The sequence below is a fragment of the Styela clava genome, chromosome 6, assembly GCF_964204865.1.
Source record: "Styela clava chromosome 6, kaStyClav1.hap1.2, whole genome shotgun sequence".
In the NCBI taxonomy this organism is placed as follows: domain Eukaryota; kingdom Metazoa; phylum Chordata; class Ascidiacea; order Stolidobranchia; family Styelidae; genus Styela; species Styela clava.
In genome coordinates this window covers 20,609,937-20,628,345 of record NC_135255.1, presented here as the reverse complement: position 1 = coordinate 20,628,345, position 18,409 = coordinate 20,609,937, and the positions used below count along the sequence as shown (strand labels likewise).

Below are 18,409 nucleotides of genomic sequence, written 5' to 3'. Positions count from 1 at the left end.
TTTCCAATATTTCTGAGAGCTGCATGGAATTCATTTCTTTTGTGCTATGACCTCATCAAAAATTGCCACCATGTGGCGGTTCATTGTGCGAGCGAGTCACGAGGTCAGCGAACATTGGTGCTTCTAGTGTTTAGCGAACCGTCAAAGGTAAGCTTGTCTACTGCTTCGCTCAGGCTGCGTGTCCATATATTTGAGCATCGCTCTCTTGTTGAAAGTGCAAACTATAAAGTTCTTGATCCCCTTTCTGGCACAAATAGACTCACTTCAGTCATTGCAGAAATATCCCTAAAGACTAGATAACCTTAATCTTCATATCTGAAATTATATCAAAATACTTGACAGAGTTTCAAGTAGTCATTATAGACTTAATGTCATTTACGATCAAATTTTATAATGGAATTGGAAGTTCGGGCTTTTAGTGACTTTTACTACAGTTAATTAACATGATATGTGTCTCGCTCGGATTAACGATAGGATCTATCTAGGTACATATCTATCCCAGGAGAGAGATAATGGACCAGATGGTGGAGGAAGCTGTAACCGACCAGCGGTTATGTGAACCACCCAACTGCGACGAGGAGTCCAGTAATCCTCTCGCACATAACCATGGGGTGACGAGCGTATTCCTAACGATCTCCACATTTAAACCTGCGAACCTACACAGACTGACATAGTGTAAGTAATAAGAGGTGCGATGCCAAGCTTATTCCGCTTACAGGCTTAGCACGAAGAGCCACACCACTGCTAATTTGAAGTTAGACAATTCCTGAATTCAGCAATTAAATATACCGGTATCAAATAGTTAGAATGCATATTAACATTTTGCTTAGGTCTGCGGAGTTCACTCAAACAGTCAAATGTCTTTAGCAGTTTCACTTTTTAGTTTATCGCTTGCTCCACACAATGCTGCAATGTTACTGGTAGGCTACCAGTCCCAATTTGACATACCGTGTTCGTGCCTACATCTTGCCACACAATAATTCTACCGCGAAGGCATACCGGTAGTCCGATGATACGGTACCGGTAGTCTACCGTTACCATAGTAATTAAAAGTCCAAGTCTGGTAACTCTGGCATATGCAGATACATTCAGGCTACATCATGCTAAACTTAAGAACCTTAAAATGTTCGTACGGTACCGGTATACGGTACGGTAACACTGACACCATGCCCTTCACTTTCTCAAACGTCGCCATCCCTAATCTGCCAACACAATTCGACCGCATTTTGCCATCCCTGATCTGCCACTACGCTTCGACCGCATTTTGCCATCCCTAATCTGCCACCACGCTTCGACCGCATTTTGCCATCCCTAATCTGCCACCATTCGACCGCATTTTGCCATCCCTAATCTGCCACGCTTCGACCGCATTTCGCCATCCCCAATATGACTTTTCGACCCTATTTTGCCATCCCTAATCTGCCACCTTTCGACCGTATTTTGCCATCCCTATTCTGCCATCCCCAATATGACTTTTATGCTACCACCACTATAGGGACAACTAGTGTCACCTCTTTTTTTTACTAAACTAATGCGACAGGTCAAAGGTTATGACTGTCGATACGTTACCATCACGCGTGATCAACTTCTGCATTGAGTTGCCACATTTGAAAAATATCACGAAACGTTTTCTATGTAAAACCTTGACGTTATGAAATATATATATATACTGCAAAAAATTAGCCGAAGCAATAATTCTATTCGAGAATTATATTAGTGAATGAATAAAAAAAAATTGTTGCCATAATTTCTGTACATTTATTTATTATTTCACTGGATGACTTCCCGTAGTCTCGATTTCTCCTTTGATCCGCGCTTGTTGCTAAAGTTGGTGGCCGCTAATGTAGAATATTACGTGAACTAAAGGCGTAATTAGGCGTCTATTGAAAAATTAATTTCTCACTCTCGAATGAGATGCGCTAGGGCTATTGCTAACAGTACCATAGCCCACCAGAGTACCGATACCTGGATACGGTACGATAGCTTTCAAGAATTCTACCCTATTGAATTTGTGTATAGGTAGTTCACGGTATTCTGGTACCGGTATTCCTGTACCGGTATTTGGTTCCAGAGTCCAATAAATTAGCTACCGTTACCAATGCCGGTCATACAATTTCATGATTTTTTCTCAATCCTATGATTTCAAATCTGAAAAGTCTAGGAATTTAAATATAAAATTTTCTAAATTAACTTGACAAAACATCAAAATGAGAGGTCGAGGAGGACGTGGACGGGGTGGAATGCATCGTGGAACAAACAGAGTGTTTGTGCCTCACATTCCATTTGATTTTGTGATGTGTGAACAAGCTTTCCCAAGAGTGAAGCCAGCACCTGATGACGAAGCTTTTACCCAGGTCAGTACGGCACACTTTACAGATCGAGAGTCATTGTCTCGTTTTAGAGAATTCCATTCTGTTGATGAGCAAACACCCTCTTTTCGGGGACGTCAGGAGATCGTTTTTTATCAATATCGGTAAAAATATATCATATTAGGCGTGGCGGTGTGGCTCAACGGGCTAAGCGTTAGGAATACGCTCGCCACCGCACCTCTAATTACTCTACGTGGGTTCGCAGGTTTGAATCCCATGTAGGGATGGTTATGTGCGAGAGGATTGCTGGACTCCTCGCCGTCGTTGGGTGGTTCACGTAATCGCTGGTCGGTTACGGCTTCCTCCACCACCAAGTCCATGCTCCCGAAAACGAAATAATATAACTTTTCCGATACCCAACTTGGAATGGTAACCGGACGAGAGGCCGTGGTTCGCCATATGGATAAGCCGTCTTATCGGCTTTCCTCTCCCCTGGGATAAATATGTAAATCCTATCCTAATGAGGTTGCACTAATCTAAATGCCCCGATTTAGATTGTTATCGAGACGAGCATGGTGCAATAAGACGCATCTGCCGTCATGCCATATGCTCCTCGTCTCTGAGACTCGTGGACTGTTTGTTTTTTTAAATCAAATAACTCGTATCATTCATCCTCAGTTTTAATATATAAATATTTTTTTATCATAAAATGCTTACTGTTTTTTCTTCGATATGGGGAGTCTAATTCAACATTTTTTTTTACCTAATAATCATAACATTTCTGAATCGTTATTTCCACTATTCTAATTTTTCAATACAGGAATTTCTATTTTGAAAGCCTGTTTTATCAAAAATTTGATATCTATCATATTATTTCAAACAGTAATTATTTTTAACTCACTTTCCTACAGGCTCTAATAAAACGAAACCAAGACTTGAACGTGACTTCGGAAGAGCAAGCGTCAATACTGTCGTTCGTGACTAAAATATGCAATGCAATCGATTCCATCATTGTATCACAGCCTGCTGGGTTTGATATTCAAGTTGATGAATGCAGACAAGTAAGTTTTGTTAAGTTCTTGGGCTACTATCGTGTTTCCACGAAATTGAGACGGGGTATTATTTTAATTTTCTCTCGAAAAATAACAATAGGGCTTATTTGGGGAGATGTATTTTACTTTCATCTATCAGAAACAAAATTATGAAGTAGAGAATTACGAGATTTTCCATCTCTTTTTTAAACAAAATTCTGGACAAGCGTCACTCACTCGGAACTATTATTTTTTTTTGATTTGAGTGACTTTTCTGAATCCCCAACTGAGCTATGTATGCTTTATCAATATTTTAGTCAGGGACAGAGTTGTATTTTTAAACTCATTATATTCAGAGCCAGGGGAGATGCGTCGGACTGGACTTGCTAGCTGTTATAGTCTTATGTTGGCAATTAGAAATTTTGGATAATAATAAATTTTTAAATGTTCAAGTTTCAAATCTTAGTATAGTGTAGATTTCTCCTACTTTCTTTTTGAATAAGTATATTTCTTTTCAGCCATAGCTCATTATTTTATTCTTTCATAGGTCGGAGACTTCAAGAAAGGAACAATGACAAAAGGCAACAACTTAGCTGAAGTTGTCATTATTCTGAAAACTTTACCAACGAAAGAGATTGTCAAACAACTAGCAGAAAAGGTTAACAATTTTCTTATTATGAAAGAACTGTTTCCACTCTGAACAAAACATTGTGAAAGTTGGCACTATTATGTTAAAAGCTATTTTGAATATCATTTTGATGAGGATTATACAACATTTTTGTAGGTGGGCCATATAACTTCAGACATCTAGCTGTGTTAAAGTTTTTCTCATACCAAATCGTTTTATGCACCTCCGTTTTAAACAAACTTCACTGTTACACATGAATTTACTGATTCTAAAGTCCTTTTCTTTCTGGTCAGACATTACATTCCAAATTTATTAACTAGATTACCTTTATTATTCTAGATTTTAACTTGTGATGCAACCAACCTAATAGATCGGAAATAAATAGTTTGGAATTGGGACCAAAATATACAACTTTTATGTAGATTGAATATCTTTATATTAATAGATCTTTCTCTGTAGTGCAATGGTTACCACGTTCGCTTTACACATGGAAGATCCCCGGTTCGAGCTCAGGCGGCAAACAAGCAATCTTCTTATATTGCTTTATATTTCAAGACTATTCTAACTAAGAAACAGTTTGTCATGTAATATTATTTCTCTGTGACATGGGCGAGGCCACGGTTTGCCATATATTAGGCGCTTTTGTTGTCCTACCTCGTTTAGGTTAAACACAAAAATTTGGAATATCAGATTTATTTATTCAAAACGTTGACTGGTATCCAGTTGAGAGACGGGGCTTCATCATTTTAGTAGAGTCATCTTACTGGTTTTCCCCTCTCTTTTTCTCTAAATAAAAATGGAAATCTTATCACAGAATAATAAAATTTTGCATGTTTCTGAATATAACCATGACATTCGTAAAATACTGAATGTTGTGCAATGAACATGCACATAAATCAACTTTGCTAATTTAGGAAACTCTTGTCAAGTGTTACAAGCGTTTTAAAGGCACGGCAATACAATTACTCAAAAAGTTTATAGGGTGTCCGTAAAGTTCTAAAATTTATAAAATTGCAAACGGAATTTATCGATGCTATACATTGTTTTGGCCCTCACAGATGTATTGAATAAAGTAAAAATACCTAAACAATTACTGATTAAAAGACAACAAACCTGGTTGAGATATATTGAGACCTGTTTTCATAGCAAAATACAAAGGGACTTTATGGACACCCTGTATTTCATAGTAGTTTTGATTTTAGTCATACGAAATGTAACAAAATAAAATTTGTGAAAATGTGATATTAGACTTTTGAACCACTCTCCACTGATAGAGGAGTTGCATGTTTTCTTGCAAAAGATCCTAAGTCTTCAACTAAATGTGAGAAGCATACTGGAAAGTTGAAACTACTTAATGGTTTTATATCACTGCGGCCTGCTGGCCGAATGTGACCCGCACAGAAAAATTATGCAGCCCGTGGAGAAGTGCTAAATTTCAATTATGAGGTGTGGCCTGTGATACGAGTTTTCAATTTTATTTAATCTGCTAAAAGTAATTCCAATCCCTTTGCGTTGCATAGCCTATACTTGAGTCCAACTTAATATCCATGCCTAGGATGGATGTTACAATGCCCTAACAGCTAGCTTGTGCGAAGCGAACAACGCATGTCATAAGATAAATAACCAGTAGTTTTGTCCCTACAACTACAAAAAGCCTATGTTAAATGAGGGTTCGGCCCGCGGTTTCACCCGGTTATTTGAATCTGGCCCTCCTGTATTAAAGGTTGCACACCCCTGGTTTATGTGACAGATATCATAATTTGTCCCAAATTAACATCTTTTGTATAATTAATGAATAAATATTCCAGATTATTGAAACAGTGAAGAAGGGAGAGGATTCTGAAATCACACTCACGATGGCCGAAACAGAGAATGGATTTGAGCTCGTTGATGGTCAGGTATGAAACTATATGATCTTATCTATATTAGCTCATTGCAAGGCTGTTGATTAGTGTTCACTTTCGTGTATACTTTGATTTCACTTTATACCAGCTCTTAGGCTTGCACGTAATTGACAAAAATCAATTCCGTAATTACGGCAAAATCAATTACGTAATGACCCCGTAATTGCGATATTTTTCCATGCATTTAAACCTATCATAATAACCAATTGAATCCACTTCTTTTCCGAATGGGACATTGAAGTTGGGTTTTCATATTCTTGGCAGTACTACACGCCGTCGGCAGATGTTAAAGACAAATATCAAGGAGTGAATTCAAATTAATTTTATTCTGATTTTTATCTTTTGTGTTAGCTTTGGTTTTCCTTTATCACCTTCGCAAATTAACCGTCCCATTTTTATGCGATCAATTTTATTTTATCATTACCGACACTGGTATACGGATATTTATGGAAACGATAGTTTTTTAAAACCACCTTAGTACTGAATAAAAATTACGGGTTTCTAATTTATTAACCAACGACGGGCGTATTCTCTCGTTTGATTATACTTGCGATTTCCTCGCGACGAAGACTTGTTTTTGCAGCGTCTTCTGCATTATCCGAGATTACTGTCTTGTTAGCATTTTATAATAATAATTATTGATGTCGACTTATTGACGATATTCCGATTACCATGCTTCATTTTACATTTAATCATTTCGCAGACTGAATGTCCATAACATTATTTGCGATAAATTTAGATCAAATATTATTTATTTGAGTATAATTTAAATATCGAACTTATATGATATGCCTTCTCCGAAAATACAAAGTTATATCGCAAAACAATGCATTTTGTGACATTTATTTTACACTCACGACATTTATTTGCTAACTCAAGTCCGTGATCCTATCGGCCAAGATTGACACAAGTTTGGTCGAGTGCTGGTGGTATTCAAGTCGACGATAAATCAAAATAAGTTGCCGCATTTGGTAAGACAGTTGAACATATATGGCCGAAATATTGAGAGGAATTGTGAAAAACATCATGAGCAGGGCCAAGTCCGGAATGATATATAACGATAAAACCGTTAACAGAACATCAAGATTTTGTAATAGAAAATGGATCTCGCACAGAATAAACACACTGGCTCATATTTGATTATATATGATAGCAGTTAAATTTTTAGCGGTCCGCGAGGAATCCGTCGTTTTGCTGTTTCTCTGCCGTCTCAATCGCTTTACCGATGCCGAGATGACGAAGTTGTGTTGGTTCATTACGCAATCTCTCTTTTGTTGTCATATTGCTATTTGATAAGCGCGACATTAATTATCACGGCGAGGTATTGGCGCAAGTGATCAATCGCTCTTTTCGCTTATTTGGTTCCAGTTCGTCGCGAAAGCTCTTCGTTAAATTTCACAAGATCGTCGTGTTGAAAGGTTATGGATATTTTCCTGTTTATACCCCAAGTCTGATATAAAACAGCCAAACACAGTATGATATTCCATGTTCATATATCAAGTGTTGATATTAACAATAAAGAATGGTTAAGCATTGCTAATCCACACTTGGTGGGGAATTCCCACTATTTAAACGCGTGACTATAAAATAGAATAAAATAGAAACGGAACATATATACCATAAGTAACAGAAAACTGGAACGAGTAAATAATAAATAGAAGTAAAATGGATACAAATGTTTGATAGACCATGTTTGAAAGATTGATCTCCTGCGTTCATTAGTCATTTCACCCGAAAAAGTTGAAACCGGGCGTGTTAGCGTCCATCGGTCTTAACACAATTCTTCCCCCTATCTACGGTTATTATGTACATTGGCCATGGCCATGGTAGATAAGATGCGAGAGAAGTTGAAACCAGGTGTGTTGGCGTCAATCGGTCTCAACGCAATTCTATCCCTTAACTACGGTTAAGTTACGGGAGAAGTTAAAAACCAGGTGTGTTGGCGTCAAACGGCCCTACTCAGTTCTTCACCCTTAACTACGTTAATAATTTACATTGGCCATGCCAGAGAAGTTGATAATAGGTTAGTAAATGGCAACGCGTCATGATTTCCTTCACCTACGTAACAAGAGAGAAAAACGGCTGCGAATAACGGAACTCTAACTTCTTCTACTTGTTGAGCTTTCATTTTTCGCAATCGACGAAATTGACTGCTTTGAAGAAAGCTCGTTTCAATGCAATAATTACGACTTTACGTAATTCGTAACTTCCCTTCCGTAACTCCAAATAATTACGTAATTCCGTAAATCCGTAAATTACGTGCAAGCCTACCAGCTCTAACAAGATTCTCAATAGCATGGTACTGTGGTGAACACACCCTACTTTTACAATTCATTTCTTGCTTCCAAAGACTTTAACTATCGAGACTGTTTACTTCAATTTCACTAACAAGACTCTAGACTCGCAAGCATGGTGCTGAAGTGAACATACTCTGCTTTTTTTAATTCATTCCATGCTATTAAAGACTTTTAACTCTGTACTTGGGTTAAATTATGGCGCTCCAGAAGTATGTGCACCAAGATGGCTTGGTGCACAACCTGATAACCCTAACCTGTTACACATACTATGTTCAGATTGTCCGCCACTTCGGGAAACCAAAATTATTTAATGACAGATTTTTTCAAATTTGCTGCAATTATAGATCATCAGAAGATCAACGTGGGTTTCAAAGAGTCTTTATTGAAAGCTAAAAAGCATTTCTAGCTTCAAAAAATATCCCCCCCTCACCCCTGGTTCCAGTAACTGGTAGCATTCCAGTGATTGCTCCTAGTTTTTCTTTGAGATGAGTCCCCTTTCTATTTAGGGTGAACATGTGTGATATCGCTTCGATCCAATTCTTACAAGTAGTTCTTTCTTTTAAAGTCTAAAGAATAAATTCTCAGTATTGATTTCAATTCCTCCTTGAAACATGAGAAAGTTGGAAGTAAATGTCACACAATGTCATAATGATTATGTGTAGTTCCAGTAACTACTTGGTATCAGCGATGCTCTTAGCTTTTCTTTACGATGAGTCCCCTTCCATTTTGGATGCAAGTGTGTGTTATTGTAACAAATTTTCAATTTGTAACATTATAAATCATCGAATATAACCCCATTTAGTCTTTGTTATCGGAATAATACAGGTAATTTTCCACTTCATAAAACAAATCTCATATTCACGAGACAATGAAATCATCACAATGAAACTAGTCAGCAACAATTAACAAATCAGTCGTCACAAATACCTAAGTTAGCGGAAACAAAAGCTTGTTACAGTATCACTTTGATCAAATTCCTACAAGTAACTCTTTCTTTTCCAGGATAAAGTCTCAGTGGGGATTGCAATTCCCCCAGGAAACATGAGAAAGCTGGATTCCTCAACTCATATGAGTCACAAGATACTGCAATCTTCTCTTGCTGCTATTCGTCATGTCAGATGGTTCGAGGAAAATGCTTTTCATTCAAGGTAAGTGAGTTATGACCTAGAAGTACAGTAACCTAACTAATGGCTATTGAGCAGTGGTTCTAAAACGGTAAGAAGCAACCCACAAGGAGAGCGTAGACAATTGTTTGAGGGGGCGTGAAGTTAATCAAAAATAAAGGTACTCCTGAAGTATGCGCACCAAGATGTCGCATAACCTGAACCCTAACCTGGTACACAACCTGAGTTCAATTTGTGCGCCATCTTGGTGCGCATACTTCGGGATGTCCAAAATAAAAATATTTGTTTTGATTGTTTTTATAACTCTTTATTTATTTCATCCACAGATTTTCAACATGTTTTTTAAATACAACATACTTTCGCTTCCCTATCTGTTATATGAAACTTAGTGTTAGCTAGCTATTTTTTGTGGCAAGGCACGAAACTTGCCAAATTCCTACTTGAAAAGTTCGGGAACCACTGTGAACTAGACCAGGGCTACTCAACTATTTTTACCGAAGATCCGCATACAAACTTTAAAATTTTTTGGGTCCGGTCTTTCCAGAAATTATATTTTGGCATCTTTAAACACCACTTCCACGGCCGACTAATGATCATTAGCTAATCAAGATTGTTTGTTGTGGTGTTATAGTTGTTTTCATATATCGACGCATGAAATCCAAATTGGGCTAAGTCCATTTTTCTAGTTTTGAGAAAAACGCAAAAAACGTTTTTTTTTGTTTCTTTTTTTTATTTCTCCAATACCTTACATCGAGGATGTCTAGTTTTTATGATCCACCAAAGTTACAATGAAGGCCATATTTAGATGGTATAAAAAAATTTGTGCTCCGCCCCAATTTTTTTAGGGGTTTTTTTTTGGACTTAACCCTTTCTGGCTCAATTTTCTGGACCAGAAACAATTGCATTGGACTTGGGGCCCCTTTATTATGTTATTATATAGGCTGGTATGGACTTAGCGCTTTGTATTATATTTTTTGAGAGGAGCTATGTCCAAAAAACGAACTTTGCCCCAACTTACAATGCAGTTATCCAGAGCTAAGTCCACTATAGTAAACACAGCTCTGTTTAGTTCTCAAATGCCCTAAAAAAAGCAGGGTTATGTCTATAGCTGTCTCGAGATCTAGAGCACCTAGAGATAAGGCAAATAGACCAAAATGTAGAGCTAAGTCCAGGAAAATCAGCAATTGAAAAATGTCATTTTTTGGAAAAGTGGACTTAGCACTGTTTGGTTTTGAGGTGTCGATATATTTAAATCTATAAAAGGGATTTTATAAAAGGAAACTTCAAAAGTGCAGCTAATAATTCAAAATAAAGAATTAGACGCGGTTCGAATCGAATACCCAAAAGGTCCGGATTTGGACCGCGGTCCGCCAGTTGAGTAGCCCTGAACTAGACTATTGCACCTGCTTGCTCATTGCCTTGTTCCGAGAGGAATTTTAATAAATAAATAAAAAATTGTTTTCCAGCATCAAGATGTTGATTCGTCTCCTGAAAGATCTCCGATCAAGATTCGCAGGGCTCGAGCCTTTGACAATGTGGATAATAGACTTGCTAGCTCACCATGCGATCATGAATACGCCAAGCAGACAACCTCTCCCGATTAATGCAGCTTTCAGGTTAGTTCAAGAAAACATTATCATTTGAGTATTGGGTTTTTTACTTCTTGTGGGAATTTCTCTCGTTTGTGAAATTTTGGGGGATTTTTATTGAATTTAGGAAATCTCGTCTCGCACCATTGGCGAAAAAATTGATTCCTTCAAGGATTAATTCACAACCCAGCATGTCTTTGAGCTTGTCTATTTTTAAATAACCTCGTCAATAAATAGATAAATTTAAATATAATCCTACATTGAAGTAAAATCTTGTACCATATGCAGATGCCTTTGACCTATGTTTTCTAATGACCTTGTCGATGAATAAATAAACTTTAACAAACTCCAGCATTCACGTAAAATTCCGTACCATTTGCAGAAAAATAGACGCCTTGAATAGTGAATTCATAACCAAGCATTGACATTGTCTTTTGAATCACCTTGTCAATAAATAAATGAAATTTGTAACAGGCGATGTCTTCAACTTCTCTCTTCTGGTTTTTTCCTTCCTGGTTCAGCAGGAATCGTTGACCCGTGTGAAAGTGGAAATGTTAGAGTTCATACAGTAATGAATTTGGAACAACAGGACATGGTAGGCATACTTTCTTAGTATGTGACGGGATTTATCCAAGTATATATGGTGTCCATAATGTCCTAACAAATTTTAAATTGCAAAAGGAATTTATCCACCATATCTTGTTTTGGCGCTCACAGATGCATTAAATGAAGTAAAACTACTTAAACAATTACTGATTGAAAAACAACAAACCTGGTATATTGAGAACTGACTTCATAACAAAATTGAAATTGTAAAGGGACTTCATCGACAACCTGTACATTCATTTTTTATTTTATCACATCCACTCAGGAGTTCAACTCTTAGTGCCCTTTGTAGGTTAGGTCTGCAACAGGGCTCGGGTTCCAAATAGCGACTGTCAGAACCAGTGTTCACTATTAGCGCACTTTTTTGCGAAAATTGCGAAGCACTTTCGCAACTTTTTTTAGGGACTGCGAAATAGCACTTTTTTCCGATTTTGAAGAGAAATAGCACTTTTTTCCGATTTTGAATGGAATAAAAGTTCAAAGTTAACAAATATTTTCGAGTATTAAGTTGACAAATAAGTAACATACTAGTACTTTTGTAACTCAATTCTGCATATCATAACTATATTTACCGGAATTCTAAACTATGAGATGCGGACATAGGAGATAAGGCTTTTGCATTAACCGCAAAATTCTTGTTTATAATATGATTATTATACAAGCACACCGATTCCGCTTCTCTCGCAAAAACGCTTCTGCGTCTTTGAAACCAGATGTTGTATACTAAGCAGTGGGTTTCTTTGAACGAGAGTGGTCATGTGACTATCAATGATAGCGATGAATTCAAAATGACTATAAAAGTGTTAGTAAAGTGTTATAGTCACTTTGGATGAATTATGACCAAAGTGCACGATTTTCAAATCAGACGAAACTTTTAGCAGCATGTCACAGATTTGCAAAATCACCTAATTCACAAAATACCATTAAGTGCCATTTTATTGTAATCACAATGTTGAGAGTACGGGTGGGCAAAATTCAATATTTTTTTGAATCGAATATTTTTAACGAGTACCGAATAACAAATATTTTTGGAACATCGGTGGAAACATTAAAAAATCGGCAACAAAGTCTTTTTACTGGTTAATTCCGTTGTAATCGCTAATTGTTCTTGTCACCGATCGTTTTGGCGGCGATATCCAGGTTTTGGTAATCTATATTGCCGCCCTCTCTTTTTTACAAATATGAATTCTTGCGGGTCGGTGGACATCGAAGTTTTATATTTCGGGTTTACCCGTTCGTTCACATCGGCAACAGCTTTTGAAGACATTGAGGGCTCAAATTAACATTTGCGTTGGCTTTAATATTACCTATCAAGATTTGTAAATTTACCGTCCCAATTTTATGCGAATGGTAATATTATTGTCGATACCGTGATGCAGATATTTATTAAGACGATAATTAACTTTCTCATGTATTTCTATGGTGAAACTTCGCAAATCTGAAATTGTGCCAATCCTGAATGTTGATTTAAAATAGTGATTGAATAATTCGGCATTAAAGGCATTTCTGCGTGGACATAAGACGAGATGACGTTAATGAACAGCACTTCTTTTACAGGATATTTTACGTATGCGACTTAATGCTAAAAAGATTGGGCTCGAGTGCTTTTTTTTCGAGTGCTCGAGTGCCTAATAGAGATCAGGCGCTAATTGTAACGAATTCCCTCAAGTTTCAACGTGTTTTCAACAAAACAATACCCCGGCGATAATTATAGCTAAAATGTTACCCAGCAATTCACACTTTTATTTATGGAATTTGCAAAGTCACCAGTTTCTTGACGATTTTGATAATGTCACGCCCTAATTATTAGTGCAAAAAATACTCCCTCTTCTTCCGCGGCGGTTTGACGGGTTCCTTGTTCCATTCTTCAGAAAGTTCTGACACAGGGGATATAGAATACTGAATCCGGAGGGTTGAATCCCTGTCCACTTACTGGTGATTTTCCGTTTTGCAATGCGTGAAACATTCTCTATTTTAAATTAAATGACGTTTCGCGGGCTAGAGTTCTCCCCGAAAATGATGTGTACCAGACATTAGCTAGACGATAGATAAAACATTAGATTAATACTTTTCGTGACGCCTCGTTTTCGAAAATACAAAGTTATATCGCGAAAATGTGTTTTGTTACATTTGAAATAAAACATTTTTGCGATTAATTTAGATCATATTTTACTTTTCAGGACACCCGTTTTCGAAAATACAAGGTTATATCGCAAAATGTGTTTTGTTACATTTAAAATAAAACATTTTCGCGATTAATTTAGATCAAATTTTACCTTTCACGGCAACCCGTTTCCGAAAATACAAAGTTATATCACAAAAAAATGCGTTTTGTTACATTTATTTTGCATTCCCAATAAAATACATATTTTCCCTAATTAAAGTCGTCGATGAATCTGTTCCTGTCGTTCAAGCTCGACACACGTTTGGACGAGTGTGGGGCGGTTTTTTGGTCGACGATAAATTAAAAAGTTGCCACACGTTATTTGTATAACGATAATAACTGAAAATTAAGATTTATAATAGTAAGTAAATTTGTCTTAAGATGGTATTTTACGAATCCTGCCCATAGAAAATAAACACGCCGACAGTCTTGGTTATAATTGATATTCGTTTAATTTATTTTACACTATTAGTAAACGCGCCACACCAATTGCGGCCATATAAATTGCAGTCGCATCGCATGGACTGTATGTTTTTGGCGCTCTCACATTAATAATAATTTTCAACAAAACAATACCCCGACGGTCATTCACAATTCACAATTTTATTTACGGAATTTGCAATTTCAAGATCTCACTTAATTGCCAAATACCGATTACGGCACATAAAATGTTTGTATTGATTTCAAGGTTGTATCAAAAGTACACTAGACGATTTTGATGATGTCATGCCCTAATTATTACTGCTTAAATGCCTCAAAATACAACAAATGTAGTCATTTTCGACGATAACAGGCGCAACAATTCGTAAACGAGCCGTTATAACGAAATTCGCGATTGATTTTACCTCTCTCTTGTTTACAATTTTAACATCCCGCCGGCCATGCATGGTCGAATAAAATGTTCACATATTCGAAACATGACTTGGCCAAGGATGGAAGGGATTACTAAAGAGTTAATAGAAAGTACATACGCGGGGGTATGATATTAATATCGAGAATATTTGTGAGCATATCACAGGACGGAAATATTTTGCACCCGGCTGTTCGTTGGCAGAACAACGATACGCTAAAGTTAATTGATCGAATACAGGGAAGTATTTATTTATCATCTCACTTGCGAACATCGAAGGCGGAATTGTACGATCATGTTGTCTTTTTTAAATAATAACTTTTTCAATAAATGTTCATTTTACTTTTGCGTCTTTATTATATGTCGGGTTTTTATTTATTTTGAATTCGAAATTGTCCGAAATACTCCAACAGGTGTATAAGTACAATAATAATAGTACTTACCAGGGAAGTTTAATACACACGATGTGTTAGGGGCGTCGTAACTCCCGTTTATTAATTATAAATTTTTTTAAATTCTGCTTAAAAAACAACGTCGTTTTGCAGTCATCTAACGTAACTCTCGCGACCAAATCATTTTGTTTTGTATGGCATGGTCTTGGCGACGAATTTATTGCCGACTAAATTTTAATTGTGTTTTAGTATAAGTTATTTTCTGTTTGTTGGTTTCTAAACTTTACAAACTTGGGTAGCAATTACTATTAATGTGAGATTTGTGCATATGAACGATTGAATATCGCGACTGGATGTCCGATATCTGAGAATGCGTACTTATCTTTCAACATTAATTTTCAGGATATCAGCGTTCATGTGGTCGAATAAAAATTATTTATCAAATGGATTGGTATTTCGAGACACTCTCAAAATTATTTGGGATCCACTATCATATCATTCGTTTATTTTTTATATTCATGTTTTTTTCAAGAATCACCCTCGTTATATTTCGTGTACCTCCGCAAAAGAAAACTCTTTGGTGTCATCGTTCCTATTAGTGTATTTGAAATTTATGGAAACCTCGCAAGTGGCGTTGTGATGCGAATATTTGATACTAGGTCAGCAGCATTACAAAGAGTGCTATTTATGAATACTTAAAGTACATGGCATTCCTAAACATTTTGCCAATATATGATGTTTTCTGCCCGATTTAAACTAACTCGCACGCAAACCAAGGCATGTCAACATTTAAAAATTACTTGTCTTTGGGTAAGCTCTGAAATAGTATAATATAAATGTAAATGATAAATTAGGTCACGCTAGCTCACGAAACGGGAGGATTTTCAAAGTGATCTTGTGTAATATTTCGAAGAAAAAAGTTTGAAAGGAAAGTAGGTCAACCTATCTCCTAAAACAGGGGAGTATCCTGCGTAATATTCCGGAGGGAACGTAGGTTAACCTATCTTTTAAAACAGCAGGTGGCGACTTTCAAAGTGGTTCAAAATCACAAATTAATAATTATCAGATTAGGTTTAGTGATAATCGGAAAGTTGATTTTCCAGCGCACCTAACCCTAATTAGTTGAATGCTATTTATATTTTGGGGGGGGGGGGGAAATTATTTTGCACGGGATTTGTACAAACGATCCACCCTGTAACTAATATGGTTTCCAGCCTGCCTCGTGTCTGTTAGATGGAAGGAGTAACAAATGTGAAAGCCTTTGCTGTTCATGCGAGTAAGCAACTGACACCGTGATACATTGCATGAAAGTTTTGTCCCCGGCAGGTGTTAGCAGATGTCCTTTCGTTGCCGATGAATTCGCTTGTTTTAATTGAACATGAATTCGCTTAAAGGGAACTCCGTTAACGGAAAGGCTTCTCTTTAATTCATAATATTAACCGGAGGAGCGCTTTTTCGAGTATCTATGTCGTTTTAAATGGGTTATATGAAAGGCTAGGGCACCTAACTTGTTAAAATCGGCAAAAGCACTTTCGCACTTTTTTTTTCGACTGCGAAGCACTTTCGCACTCATAATTCGCTTAGAGTTAACACTGGTCAGAACAGCGACTGTCAATAGAGCGACCACACGACAGCGATTAATTTAAAACAGCGACTGTAAATAGAGCGACTACACGACAGAGATTCATTTAAAACAGCGACTGCCACAACAGCGACATCACTTCCTTTATTAAATCCAAGGCTTACGCGCACACGCACCCCTTCACACCCACACCCTAACTTTGATTTGTCCTCCGTGTACAAAAAGCCTTTGACATATCACGTCACTTCCTTTTCTTGAAGTTATGAAATCCATTGGGGCAAATTTTTCAAACGACCTTAAAATTGATGTGACACGACATAGCGTTACCTTCCATACCTTCCAACCAGGAAATTCAACTCAGTGAACACGAGTTAAGTCGCTATCATAACAGTCGCTGTTTAATGCGGAAAGTTCATATATATCCATACTTTACTGTTGCTCTGAGTGAAAGGTGAAAACGCTTTTAAAAATATCTTCAAATAATGAAAGATTCGTTTAAATCTCAATTTTTTTTGTCTTTTCTTATAGGTTTGTTACACAGCCCAGACCTTGCTCCGAGTTTTAGCTCACGGAGGTTTCCGAGCGATTCTTGGACTGGAAGGAGAAACAACGATTGCAACTGAGATGTCTGTGTGGAATGGAGTTGTAGTCACACCTAGTGATCGAGCGTACGAGAAAGCGACGGAAAAAGACGCAGATTCTGAAGCAATGGATACATCACAAACATCGTAAATGCTGGAATTCAAGGAATTCAAAATGGGAGCCAGAGATTTGGAAATTTTTTTTGGAAAATATACGTTTCTGAAATAGGGCTTTGGTACAATTCTGATATACTCTGCCACAAATTTTATGGACTGTACCCTAGTTTCTGATACCCACCCTGGACTTGCAAACCGACCAAAAAATTTGGTTTGCGCTGTGGAAGTAAGCTCGCTTGCTAGCTTTCTCTTTTCTACCCTCTCAAGTGCTTCCTAAATCATGCCTATTCAAAAATAAAGAATAAATAACAATAACACTCTGGCTCACCATCTTACATGCTTTCTTGAAACCTGAGCCTACTACCGCTATGTATGAAAAGTCTTGTCTGTTTCCAAGACTTGTCCTGGGCACTGCTGCCCTCCAAGTTTACTATTTTGCTTTGCCGCTAGACTACTTTTTCATGCCTTGATGGCAATAAAATACCAATTTGCGGCATTTTTCTGATCTAAAATGTAGTGGAAAGAGAATGGTTGCTCGCTATTCACAAGAATTTCCAACTGTAGCATAAACTGATTTGACAAAAAGTTTTGAAGAGACTCCCAAACGCTGTACTTGTCGTGACCTGAATATGTGATGTAATAGTTAATTTTTGTGTCCAATTGAAATTTGGTGAGATATTTTAGAGCAAGGGTGTACAACCTGCGGCCCGCAGGGCGAATGCTCAAACACAAGGAAAAATTGTGCTGCCCACGGAGAAGTACGGCCTACCTTTTTAATTTAGTTAGAGCCGGTACATTGTAATCTGGTAATTCCATTCCCTTGCGTTGCAAAGCCTATACCTGAGTCTAAATTATTATCTATGACGTTGCAATGCCCTAACATCTAGCTTTTGCGAATCGAACAACACAGGTGATGAGCCTCGACTAGTACCGGTAGCTAAAATTTTTGTGCCTCAACTGGTAGAAAGTCTAGGTTAAATAAAGGTGCACCTGTAGTTTCACCCAGTTATTTGTATCTGGCCCATCTGTATTTAAGGTTGCACACCCCTTTTCTAGAGAATTCCTCTTAAATTTTTGTCGAATCATTTGAATATTTTCTCAGTATTCATGAATAACGCTGCTTGTTTGTTGAAGTGTGACCTATTGGATTTTTTAAATAAATTTGGAATGTTTGTGATAGTTCTTGGTGTGCGGGTTTTAAGATGAAATTAGTGTTTAAAAGGTTTTCTGGGGCT

The 18,409-nt window shown here is 37.2% G+C and overlaps 1 protein-coding gene across 1 annotated transcript; it reads left to right on the top strand.

Annotated features, from left to right (window-relative positions):
* The first annotated feature begins 2,115 nt into the window (after nt 1-2,115).
* On the top strand, nt 2,116-18,336 carry LOC120330649 (interleukin enhancer-binding factor 2 homolog). Its single transcript, XM_078114034.1, has 8 exons — nt 2,116-2,354; nt 3,221-3,370; nt 3,888-3,998; nt 5,777-5,866; nt 9,172-9,317; nt 10,760-10,909; nt 11,357-11,477; nt 17,005-18,336. Exons 1-8 carry the CDS (start codon nt 2,208-2,210, stop codon nt 17,206-17,208), a joined length of 1,119 nt encoding a protein of 372 aa, XP_077970160.1. The 5' UTR covers nt 2,116-2,207; the 3' UTR covers nt 17,209-18,336.
* Nucleotides 18,337-18,409: the final 73 nt, after the last annotated feature.

Excerpts from the sequence above, each read along its gene's own strand:
- LOC120330649 (XM_078114034.1), top strand. The coding sequence starts at position 2,208 with ATGAGAGGTCGAGGAGGACGTGGACGGGGTGGAATGCATCGTGGAACA. Across the intron at positions 3,371-3,887 it reads AAGTTGATGAATGCAGACAA|GTCGGAGACTTCAAGAAAGG; the intron begins GTAAGTTTTGTT and ends ATTCTTTCATAG. Across the intron at positions 5,867-9,171 it reads TTGAGCTCGTTGATGGTCAG|GATAAAGTCTCAGTGGGGAT; the intron begins GTATGAAACTAT and ends TTTCTTTTCCAG.